Source organism: Oncorhynchus gorbuscha, unplaced genomic scaffold (genome assembly GCF_021184085.1).
Source record: "Oncorhynchus gorbuscha isolate QuinsamMale2020 ecotype Even-year unplaced genomic scaffold, OgorEven_v1.0 Un_scaffold_601, whole genome shotgun sequence".
In the NCBI taxonomy this organism is placed as follows: Eukaryota; Metazoa; Chordata; class Actinopteri; order Salmoniformes; family Salmonidae; genus Oncorhynchus; species Oncorhynchus gorbuscha.
Window position 1 is genome coordinate 1 of NW_025745438.1, and position 13,155 is coordinate 13,155.

General features: G+C 42.7%; 2 protein-coding genes across 2 annotated transcripts in view; one reads left to right on the plus strand and one right to left on the minus strand.

Annotated features, from left to right (window-relative positions):
* Positions 1-946: 946 nt before the first annotated feature.
* Positions 947-7,780, minus strand: LOC124019009 (oocyte zinc finger protein XlCOF19-like; the record flags this gene model as incomplete). Its single annotated transcript, XM_046334353.1, has 3 exons — positions 7,295-7,780; positions 1,633-1,819; positions 947-1,519 (listed from the first exon to the last, which is right to left on the minus strand). Coding segments are annotated over exons 1-3 (769 nt in total), but the record flags the coding sequence as incomplete, so codon positions are not given.
* LOC124019011 (brain-specific angiogenesis inhibitor 1-associated protein 2-like) overlaps positions 7,681-13,155 on the plus strand; it is a 36,800-nt gene continuing 31,325 nt past the window's right edge. The window contains exons 1-2 of the mRNA XM_046334356.1: positions 7,681-7,813; positions 11,279-11,352. Coding sequence (XP_046190312.1) covers positions 7,681-7,813; positions 11,279-11,352 — 207 coding nt within the window. The remainder of the gene's footprint in view (positions 7,814-11,278; positions 11,353-13,155) is intronic.

Here is a 13,155-nt window from a genome sequence, read left to right on the forward strand (position 1 = left end):
AGATTCAGGATTATTCCCCCCATGGCCTTTTCTCCACATATTTCGTGGCAATTCCATTGTTTTGCTCGAAGTTTGATTGACTTCTTTACTGCATCTACAGTTGAAGTCAGAAGTTTACATATACACTTAGGTTGGAGCCATTACAACTCGTTTTTCAACCACTCCACACATTTCTTGTTAACAAACTATAGTTTGGCAAGTCAGTTAAGACATTTACTTTGTGTATGACACATACTTTTCCCAACATTTGTTTACAGATTATTTCACTAATAATTAACTATCACAATTCCAGTGGGTCAGAAGTTTATATACACTGTGCCTTTAAACAGGTTGGAAAATTCCAGAAAATTGACATGGCTTTAGAAGCTTCTGAACCTGAAAGGCCGCTCAGCAAGGAAGAAGCCACTGCTCCAAAACCGCCATAAAAAGCCAGACTACGGTTTGCAACTGCACGTGGGGACAAAGATCGTACATTTTTAGTTTTCTGGTGTTTTTCCACATAGGCCCTAAATGAACAACGCTTTCCACACATCTACGGTTTCTCTCCAGTGTGTGTTTGCTGGTGTGAATTTAGGTTCCCTGATTGACTGAAGCTCTTCCCACACTGATCACAGGTATAAGGTTTCTCTCCAGTGTGTGTTCGCTGGTGTGTATTCAGGTGTACGGATTGACTGAATCTCTTCCCACAATGATCACAGCTGTAAGGCTTCTCACCAGTGTGTGTTCGCTGGTGTATAATCAGGGAGAAAGCTACAGCAAAGCTCTTCCCACACTGACCACAGCAAAAGGTTTCTTTGCTGTGTGTATGCTGGTGTATAGTTAGTGTTTCTGAAGAAGCAAAGCTCTTTCCACACTGATAACAACTATAAGGCTTATCTCTGGTGTGTGTTCGCTGGTGTGTAGTCAGATTGGAAGCTACAGCAAAGCTCTTCCCACATAGACAGACATAAGGTTTCTCTCCAGTGTGTACGCTGGTGTCTAGTCAGGGAGGAAGTTAGAGCAAAGCTCTTCCCACACTGATCACAGCTATAAGGCTTCACTCCAGTGTGTGTTAGTTGGTGTGTTGTCAGGTGGCCAGACTGACTGAAGCTCTTCCCACATTGATCACAGCTATAAGGCTTCACTCCAGTGTGTGTTAGCTTGTGTATGTTTAGGGCGCCCAAATAAGCAAAGCTTTTCCCACAATCAAGGCAGGGGTAAGGCCTCTCCCCTGAATGAATTCTCAGATGATATTTTAAGGTTTGAGAAGCAGTGAAACTCTTCCCACACTGAGAGCAGCAGTACGGTTTCTTTCCGGTGTGAATCCGCTGGTGAATAATGAAGCCACTTCGGCTTGTGAAATTCTTCCCACAGTTAGAGCAGCAGTGGTGAGGTTTCTTCCCTGTACGTCTCTGTTGGGGTTTCTTGAGATGTTCTGATTTGGAGATAGTCTTCTCTGTCTCTTCAGCAACATCGTGTGGCTGAGGCTCCCCAGATGATACGCCCCTCCCCCTGAGAGAACGAGAGTTAGGGGTGTCCCCTGTGAAAGACATTGAATAATTAGGTTTTGGAAATATGTGTGAATAAATACATTTGTTATTTCGCAGACGCTCTTATCCAGAGAGAATTACAGCAGCAATTAGGGTTAAGTACCTTGCTCAAGATATGATATCAAATCTCCCTCCTTGTGTCCTTCTCTCACAGCTCCACTCTGCCCTGCTGTTTTCCTGCAGTCGACCAGCAGCACAGAAACCCTCTTCAGATCCAGCAGTAAGGTGCTACCAGGAGAGTTGTGACCAGGGGACTCCGGCAGGGTGGAGGGGGACGGACTAGCTCTGTCCTGGTGACCACAGGAAGTATTGTACATAGAATATCATTAGACCAAACATTTGATTACTTTATAATACCTTCTTTCTCCTGAAGTGTGTAATCGTTCACTACTTTACACTTCAATCACTTCAGAGAATTTTTCAAATGTTAGTGGTAGATTTTTTTACAAATGTAAAAACGTATAACACTTCTAATTTCTAAATTTCTAAATGGAAGAAGTACACTTGTAATGCCTCCTGTCTTATGTTCAGAACCTTTGAGTATTCATTGGAGTTGAACAAGTTTTTCACCCCTGAGCCAATCTTGGTTAACACAGAACTAATGTCTCATGTAAGTCAGCTGCACGATTTAGTTCTGAGTTCATACGTGTTAGGATGAGAGCTTAACAGATGCTAGAAGGAAGAGCTCCACCCTCAAGATATGGGCCGAATGTCCCTTCCCCTTTCCAAAATGTTGGCGAACGCCAACACCTGCGAAACCGTGATTTGTCGTAATAACCAGAGGAAAAAGCAAAACACCTGAACTACTGCTGCTCATTATGATGTAGTATTTAGAGCTAAATCCATCAATTATTTGGTTTTACCTTCCACCCTAAATTAAATGAATGTAAATCTATACAGTTATCCCCATGTTCAATAGAGCCACGTCTTTCTGGTGCCTTTAACAGCCTGTTTCTAGTCTAAAGTGTTGTAGAGTTATGTATCCTATACATTTATATAATAAGGGTTTGGGGGGCATTAGCCCCTCCCCCACCCCAAGCACCACTCCTCTGGAATGACCGTTGTCAAATATCCAACTGTCATGACGTTGCCCTCTTTGGGAACAGCAAGCCCCATCCCCCTCTCCCTGTCTGCAACCTTTTGGCTCCTCTCGTGATTGAGAAAAACATGGTCTACTGAGAATTTCTCGAAGTTGGGGTTTTATTCGGAATTGCAGAAAAAGGCTATCCCAGGATGCCCGACCCTTACTGGGCTCACGGGCGGTCCTCTGATTTAGTTAAACTCCAAAGGGAATTGGAGTTTCCTTCAATAAAAAGTACAAAATCACATTACACAATTTTACAAACAGTATCATCCTCACTCATTCATCTTACACAACAATTAGATGTAAACCTCATATCTGAGGCTATTATATAAACAGTGTTATGGTAATGTGGCCGCACCGTCTCCCATGAGCCCCACAAAATTGCACCAAACGGACCAGTTCGTAGCTGGATTCTTCACCAATCTTTTATACCTTCTCCAGAACATAAATGTTGTTCGGACCTCAAGTTCTGTGAGGTGGAAGAAATTCCTTTGTTCTCTATGAAAATTCACTCTCTCTCTCTACTGTGGCCAGGAGGAGATAATATCTTCGAGGCATTTACGACTTCTCTGACCACAGCAGCCTAGTTGAAGGAGAGGGGGATGGGGCTTGCTGTACCCAAAGAGGGCAACATCATGACAAAAGCCATCACTAGCCGGTGTCCACCCAGTACCCTGCCCTGAACTTTGTCACTAGCTGACTACCACCCGGTTGTGCTACCCTATGTACATAGACATGGAACACTGGTCACTTGAATAATGTTTACATACTGTTACCCACTTCATATGTATATACTGTATTCTAGTCAAGGCCATGCTGTTCAACTTTCTGTATATATATATATATATATATATATATATATATATATATATATATATACACACACTATTCGATCCTATGTATTCTTCAGATATAGTTAATATTCCATCCCCACAATGTCTATGCATCCTGTGATGGAAAATGTTATCATGTGAAGAGCAGCCTTGAAAATGTTAATCTTGTCAAATAATCCTTGGTTCCTGCCAGGACTTGGTAAAGATATGAAGAGGGGCAACATGACCCCCCCCCCCCCCCCCCCCTCTTAGGACCATCTGTCAGAAGCCCAGAATATGTTCTATAAGTTAAGACAGGAGACGGTGCCAGACATGCCAGAACCAACCCTATGAACTATGTAACCTGTCTGTAACCAGTATATAAGAGATCTAATGGGACTGCCCTGAGGGAGATGCCTTCAGAACGGTACTTTATACTTCTAAGTTTGACTGACCTCTCCAGCATGCTGATAAAACAATGATTCTTTTAAGATTGACTTTCAGTGTCCCTGTGTTGCATTTACACGACTATTTCATCATACACCACATAACCAAAGGTATAGGGACACCTGCTCGTCGAACAACTCTTAACAAAATCACAGGCATTATTTTGGAGTTGGTCCCCCTTTTGGTGCTATAACAGCCTCCACTCTGCTGGGAAGGCTCCCCACTAGATGTTGGCGCATTGCTGTTGGGACTTGCTTCAATTCAGCCACGAGCATTAGTGAGGTTGGGCATTGATGTTGGCCATTTAGGCCTGGCTCGGGGTCTGGGTTCTAATTCATCCCAAAGGTGTTTGATGGGGTTGAGGACAGGGCTCTGTGCGGACCAGTGAAGTTCTTCCACACCAATCTCGAGAAAACAATTCTGTATTGACCTCACTTTGTGCACAGGAGCATTGTCATGCTGAAACAGGAAAGGGCCTTCTCCAAACTGTTACCACAAAGTTGGAAGGGCAGAATGTAATTGTATGCTATAGCGTTAAGAATTGCCTTCACTGGAACTAAGGGGCCTAGCCCGAACCATGTAAAAAAAAGTCCCAGACAATTATTCCTCCTCCACCAAATTTTACAGTTGGCACTATGCATTGGGGAAGGTAGCATTCTCCTGGCATCCACCAAACCCAGATTTGTCCGTCGGTGGCGAGCCTTACACCGCTCCAGCTGACGCTTCGCATTGCGCATAGTGATCTTAGGCTTGTGTGCGGCTGCTCAGCTATGGAAACCCATTTCATGAAACTCCCGACCAACAGTTATTATGCTAACATTGCGTCCAGAGGCAGTTTGGTACCCGGTATGAAATGTTGGAACTGAGGACAAACGATTTTTACCTGCTACGCGCTTCAGTACTCGGCGGTCTCATTCTGTGAGTTGAGTACCCCGTATTCTTATCGGCAGACTCAACAGCCTTGGTTTCTCATATGACTGCCTCGCCTGGTTCACCAACTACTTCTCAGATAGTTCAGTGTGTCAAATCGGAGGGCCTGTTGTCTAGACCTCTGGCAGTCTCTATGGGGATACCACAGGGTTCAATTCTCGGGCTGACTCTTTTCTCGGCGTATATCAATGATGTCATTCTTGCTGCGGGTGATTCCCTGATCCACCTCTACGCAGACGACAACATTCTATATACATTTGGCCCTTCTAAATGTAGCCGATGTGAAATGGCTAGCTAGTTAGCGGTGGGGCGCGCTAGTGGCGTTTCAATCTGTGACGTCACTTGCTCTGAGACCTTGAAGTAGTGGTTCCCCTTGCTCTGCAAGGGCTGCGGCTTTTGTGGAGCGATGGGTAACGATGCTTCGAGGGTGACTGTTGACGTGTGCAGAGCGTCCCTGGTTCGCGCACAGGTCAGGGCGAGGGGACGGGCGTAAGGTCTTTACTGTTACATAAACAAATAACACAAGCTCTAAGGCCACAAGACTGTGTACCTCCTGCTATGCTCTCAACGTGAGGATCGGTACAAACAAAGTAATAGGACTTGCTGAAGCTGCCATCTTGTGCCGTTGTTTTCCACGTACATCTTTTCAAGAACTGACTGTGTTAACAAACCTCCAAACGAGCTTCAATGCCATACAACACTCCTTCCGTGGCCTCCAACTGCTCTTAAACGCTAGTAAAACTAAATGCATGTTCTTCAACTGTGTCTGGCTAGACTGTAAACTTTACTTCCAGACTCATATTAAACATTTCCAATCCAAAATTAAATCTAGAATCGGCTTCCTATTCACGCCACCAAACATGTCCTCCTAAAACTGGCTATCCTACCGATCCTTGACTTCGGCGATGTCATAGCTAGCTAGTGTTTGGTATAAATTACAACATTGTTATTCAAATGACCTTTTATATTAGAATATTCTTCAATTAGTACTTTCACACTGTCTGTTGGCCTGAGAGGAGCCTCTGGTGCCTAATGCTGGCAGTTTATTTACAATGCCTTGGTGATAAAACCTAAACTACATTCCACTACATGATTGGTGTCTGTGTCAAATGCTGTTCTGCCAGGGCCAGGAAAACTCTCCCTCCCGTTTCTCTCCCACATCACAAATGGACACTGGACTTCATCTGTTGAGGGAAGGATCTAGTGTCCTATGCATGATCTTTTCTGTATAAACAAGCAGTAAATGACCTAGAGACAGACATCTGGCGCCATGTAAATCTCACTGTCTGTTACTGTCTGTACCCTTGTATAATTTCACAAATCTGTTACTTATGAGGACTCAGGAGGACTATAAAAAGTAGTAACCTAACCCTGCTTATTTGGGCTTTTTGCTCTACACCATCTGGTGACCACTAACGCTCCATTTACTGCAGTAATTAATAATAAAGTTGGATGGTTTTGTAGAAATATAAGTCTCTCCTTTTGATTAGAATAATTACAAGTTGCAAAAGTTCATTGTATTGCATTGTAAGGTAACAGCGTGACAATGTTGTTTTTAACTGATGTAACGTTAGCTAGCTAATTATGTTTTGTGGAAAACTGTAGGACAGCCGTTTGGACATTGTAAGTCGCTCTGGATAAGAGCGTCTGCTAAATGACTTAAATGTAAATGTAACTAGCTATCGTCAGCTGTTCTTGTCTGTTAGGTAACTTTGGTCTTTTTTTTAAAACAAACCTTCCAGAAACAATTACACCTTTCATTGCCTGTTAGCTAGCTACAAAAATATAACTTAGCTGCTGGACTTTGGACTAAACAAGCTAACTTTAGCTACTAGCAGCTGTGTTGTTGCCAAGCAACAGAGATGCTGACCAGGTTAGAACTCTGAGATGAAGCTGAAAATAAACTCGCATCAGAAATGCCACAAAAAGGAAGCACGTCATTGGTTCATAATGGACGGAAATGTGCACGTGAGGTAGTGCTGGAAACGTGGAGGCAGCCCGTTTTCTTTGTGACTTGCGGTAACTAAATCAATAGTTATTTAGTAGTTCTAAAATGTCGGAAACAATAACTGGCTTGACCATGCTGTAGGTCATGTAACTTTGTTACTTGCAAAATGTATTACTGAACAAAAAGTGTGGTTGAATTTATTCTGCCACTGTCTTGTCAATGCATACTATTAACTAACAGGTTATAGAGCAAACGACGCAATTATCACTGGCTTCCTGGTGACTTTACCGCTACTGCAAGATGTAGCTTTAGCCTCATTATTTCTCCATGGTTCTGACTTTACCTGCTCGTTGCGCATTGCATTGTATCAATCTGTGCGCTTTAGGCTAGTAGGCTACTTTGCTGAAGGACAACATTTCCCTGGGTTTTATTGCCACCAGTTGTTTTTTGTCCAGTTGTTCAAATGAAACGAAGTTGATAACTAGACCTAAACATGTTATACACCACATTGGGCATACTGTTAATAAAAGTAAACTAAACTTACCCGATCCATAGTGGAAGCTATTCTTTCTTCAGCGTTTATTCAAATAAAAAAGTGACAGTAAATCTGTAGCTCGCCTACATTTACAGTTACTTTATTTGTTGCAGAATTCAGATTTAAAAAACAGCTAGATCAGAGCGATCAGATGTCATTATCAATATCAAAACTTAAGTGGTGACAAATAAGTGTCTGATGTGGGCTAATCTTAGTTTAGAAAGATCCAGGATAAGATTTTACCTGATCTATTAAAGTCAATAAAACGTTCAACACCCTATTCACCAAGAATCCTGTTGTCTGTTATCGTCTAACTCTATACGAGTCTGTTGGAACAACGTCCTCTTCAAGAGTCCAGATAGTTGTAATTATCTAAGGCCCAGTAATGGACGCCTATGAAATACCAGACTGATAACAGCAGCGCTATCCGTGCAGTGAACCAGAAAAACCCAATGTCCAATCCGACGTCCTCAGTGTCCATTTACAGCAATGCAACCGTGGTCGAAGTCAAGACTTCCCGCGAGAGCTGTTGAAAAGCAATAAAACGGTCTTCTTCTTCGGTATTATAAGCGCTTCGCATACAATTGTTAAGTGCATGTCGCCACCTACTGATTTGTCTGTTTATCAGCGTACTATTTTGTAGTACTATTCTGTAGAATGAAATCATTACACTTTGAAAAAAATGCCCAACCAACTAACCCTACACCCATTAAAACTTTAGAATTATTCCACTACTTTGGCCCTCTGATTCAACACCAGACCAGCAGACTGGGAGGACGGGATATTATCATTCAAAACACCTTGTAACTCTGCAGTAAAATATTGTACACCCAAGTTCTTTGCAGCCACCACAACATCTATCCACTGTGATTTACATTATATTCCTGTGGTACAGTTGACAACCATGGCCATGAAAACAAAACAAAACAACCTTTCTGTATCATGTTATTCCTATCACTCTCTATTGACCTCCGCCTAATCACAGGGATCCTCTTAGGATCCTTCACCTTGGACCCATCTTCCTCTACTACTCTCTTCACTGCCTCAGCATACAACACCTTCTGCACTACTGTGATCCTGGTAACCTCAACCTGTCTTTCTCTCACCGGACACATCTGATCTCCAGCATCATGTGTACCCCTACAGTTTATACACACAACTTTTTACATCAATACTACACATTCCTTTCTCTCAGGTCCTCCTGCACACTTCTCACATCTAGGAATCTCCCTGCCACACACTGCTGGAAGGAAGTTGCCAAGGAAAGGAGTTTGTGTTTATACAGGAAGTACCACCTCACTTACCGTAAACCAATCATGTCAATGTCGAGCTATATGAGATCTTCAGCTTGTAGTCTTAAAACTCGGAAATTAGTTACTTTTGGCTCGTTCATTCATCCCAATGGGAAAAATTAATGGGGAAAAATGTGGGTTTTGGAATTGATGGCGAAAATAAGGTTTGCACAGGCTAAGGAGATCTTATACATTTTTGTTGAGATAATAGCAGTCAGTGAGTATGACCATTATGCATTATGAAGCCTTTGTGATGTGCTTTGTTTTATTACATAAATACTTCAAAATTCACAAGAAGTGACATTCGCTGATAGATTGTATAGCATCTAAACCTGTGTTTCCACAGACCTTATTGTCTGCATTTATCCAAACACCACACAAAAACACCATTCATTTCCCCATAGGCTTTGTCCAGCGAACCATGGCAAAATTAGTGCCTATAAAATGATGGCATTACTATTTCTCTCTATAGAGCCCCACCGTGGACGAGTCATAATACCCATAAAACCTAGTGGCCAAACAGGGAAATGGGTCCAATTGTTTTCCACCATTCATTTTTCCCAATAGGTGATTTCCCATAGGCTTTCCCTGGTGAAACATTTTGATAACCGTGTAAATCTCTCTCGGAGAAGGTGACTTTTATCTATATAGTTGGCACGATTTACTCTCAAATGTCACTAATGCTAATTAGCATTAACGTAGACATCATGCAATGCTTCAGATCCATAAAAGCTCCTGCCACATCATCTCCAGCTGACAACATCACTAACAGGTATTGTGTAATTTAGAAACTTCCCCATGACAGGTCATTACTACATTTAGATCATTAATCCAGACATGCTTACGTTTATGCTAGATCATTGATTGCAAGATATTAGCTCTTGTATGTTAGTCTTTTAATAAATGCTTAACAGTAAACCTAGACACTTGTAACGGCTGTCCTCGTCATCTGATGAGGATTATGAAGGATCGGACCAATATGCAGCGTGGTAAGTGTCTGTTCATATTTATTTAAACTCAGAACACTAAGACAAAATAACAAAAAATAGACCAACACGAAACAGTTCTGTCTGGTGCAGAGACAGAAAACAACTACCCACAACCCTTAATGGGAAAACAGGCTGCCTCAGTATGGTTCTCAATCAGAGACAACAATCGACAGCTGCCTCTGATTGGGAACTATACCAGGCCAAACACAGAAATACAAAACCTAGACTACAAAACATAGAATGCCCACCCCAACTCACGCCCTGAAAAAACTAAAACAGAGGCATAAAAAAGGAACTAAGGTCAGGACGTGACTGCACTTGCATCTCATAATATTCCGAATGGTGATTCAAGGCTCGCTACCTTGGCTAGCCTCTCAAGGATCGGATCCTATTTTTCCCAATTTTCGACTAAAATGACATACCCAAATCTAACTGCCTGTAGCTCAGGACCTGAAGCTAGGATATGTGTATTTTTGATACCATTTGAAAGGAAACACTGAAGTTTGGAAATGTGAAATTAATGTAGGAGAATATTCTTGTTACTTACAACCTCTTGCTAATCACATTAGCCTACGTTAGCTCAACCATCCCGTGGGGGGACACCGATCCTGTAGAGGCTAGATTCATTGACACAATTATGGGCCTATAGCATTCATAATATTGGGAGTCAGTGAAAATTGTCTTTACTCTTCACCTTCTGGCAACGGTCCATACTTGATCTTACTCTTATTAATTTGTATTTTGGTCCTGATTCGTCCAACAATACATTACATTATCAAAGTATGTTTGTCTATCTTTTTAAAAAATTGTCGGGGGCTCTCCCCACCTGAGGCCTGGCCACTTTGTTAGGGTCATTTTCATTACGATTCAGAACAGCTTCTGATATGTATCCTAGAGTTTGTAGATCACATTTCTGTCGATCTGAACATTCTGAGAATGGGTCTGATGGACAGCTATGAATCTAATATTTCCAATGATATATGATTAAAGGGTAAACATGAGTAATGACCTGTATGCTGACATTGTCATGTGGGTAAAACCCCGATTGGGAAAACTGAATGGGATGGAGGGATGAATAGAAATAGTGATAACACACAGAAAGCTACCATTGATGCAATGATGGAACACATTCAACTCCAGGGACATGGACCTTAAAAATAATCACAGACATTTTAACCCCGACCGAGCACCCTGGATCATACATAGATCTTTCCTTGACCTCATGAATATTATTATTCAATATATTATGGATTAGTTTTAGTATCATTTTAATCAATTTAGATATCACTTAAATTTGTATATTAACTTCCTATTTAGAAGATAATGGATTGAATTCATATTAAATTGAATACATTAATATACACCTATTGTTGAAACATTATTCTACATAATGACATTTAATAATAATAGTATCATGAGTACATTTTCTATGATAACATTTATCCATTTAGATCAATGTGTGATATTACATAGACACAGGGGAGACCTGATCCTAGATCAGAGCTGCATATTATGCTCCATAGAGGTTACCATGGTGATCAGACTAAGGCAACTGTTTGACAATGGGAGATGGATATGACTGTTCATAGACAGACCTGAGGTTTGTTCGCTGGTGTGAATTCAGGCTCCCTGATTGACTGAAGCTCTTCCCACACTGATCACAGCTATAAGGCTTATTTCTCTCCAGCGTGTGTTATCTTGTGTCTATTCAGGTTGTAAGCAACAGCAAAGCTCTTCCCACACTGATCACAGCTATAAGGCTTCACTCCTGCGTGTGTTAGTTTGGGTATGGTTAGGGCTCCTACACTAACAAAGCTTTTCCCACAATCAAGGCAGGGGTAAGGCTTCTCTCCTGTATGAATTCTCAGATGAGATTTGAAGGTGTTAGAAGCAGAGAAACTCTTCCCACACTGAACATCTGTAAGGTTTCTCTCCAGTGTGAATCCACTGGTGAATAATGAAGCCACTCCTTCTAGTGAAACTCTTCCCAGAGTCAGAGCAGCAGTGGTGAGGTTTCTTCCCTATACGTCCCTGCTGGTGTTCTTGGGATGTTCTGATCTGGAGAGATTCTTTGTCTCGTCAGCAACATGATATTGTTGAGGCCCCCCAGATAAGTCCCTTCCACTGAGAGAGCAACGGTTAGGAGTGTCCCCTGTGAAACAAAGACATTGAATAAATAGGTTTTGGAAATATGGGTCCGTAAACAAATACAATAACAATTAGGGTTAAGTACCTTATTCAAAAGGTACAGACAGATTGTTCACCTCCTTAATGAAACTGTATCGATAATTTACTGGCCACTGAATGTTTTACTGTTTTATAATGTCATAAATTTACCTTTCAAATGTGTCCAGGCCTCGGGCGGGGAGAACCCCTGACCGGACCCCCACCCCATCATGAGCTACCACCTCCACCCAGACCACCACTCCTCAGAGAGGTCACTACATGCCTCAGAGAACTCTGATGTCAAAGGCAGAACACTGTAAGAGTGCAACATACACTGCTCAAAAAAATAAAGGGAACACTTAAACAACACAATGTAACTCCAAGTCAATCACACTTCTGTGAAATCAAACTGTCCACTTAGGAAGCAACACTGATTGACAATACATGTCACATGCTGTTGTGCAAATGGAATAGACAACAGGTGGAAATTATAGGCAATTAGCAAGACACCCCCAATAAAGGAGTGGTTCTGCAGGTGGTGACCACAGACCACTTCTCAGTTCCTATGCTTCCTGGCTGATGTTTTGGTCACTTTTGAATGCTGGTGGTGATTTCACTGTAGTGGTAGCATGAAGCGGAGTCTACAACCCACACAAGTGGCTCAGGTAGTGCAGCTCATCCAGGATGGCACATCAATGCGAGCTGTGGCAAGAAGGTTTGTTGTCTGTCAGCGTAGTGTCCAGAGCATGGAGGTGCTTACATTTACATTACATTTAAGTCATTTTAGCAGACGCTCTTATCCAGAAGCGTGCTTACAAATTGGTGCATTCACCTTATGACATCCAGTGGGACAGTCACTTAACAATAGTGCATCTAAAACTTAGGGGGTGGGGTGGGAGGGATTACTTAACCTATCCTAGGTATTCCTTAAAGAGGTGGGGTTTCAGGTGTCTCCAGGAAGGTGGTGATTGACTCCGCTGTCCTGGCGTCGTGAGGGAGTTTGTTCCACCATTGGGGAGCCAGGGCAGCGAACAGTTTTGACTGGGCTGGCGGGGCTGTACTTCCTCCCAGTGGTAGGGAGGCGAGCAGGCCAGAGGTGGATGAACGCAGTGCCCTTGTTTGGGTGTAGGGCCTGATCAGAGCCTGGAGGTACTGAGGTGCCGTTCCCCTCACAGCTCCGTAGGCAAGCACCATGGTCTTGTAGCGGATGCGGCTTCAACTGGAAGCCAGTGGAACGGAGGAGCGGGGTGACGTGAGAGAACTTGGGAAGGTTGAACACCAGGCAGACTGCGGCGTTCTGGATGAGTTGAAGGGTTTAATGGCACAGGCAGGGAGCCCAGCCAACAGCGAGTTGCAGTAATCCAGACGGGAGATGACAAGTGCCTGGATTAGGACCTGCGCCGCTTCCTGTGGCCTGTCTCCT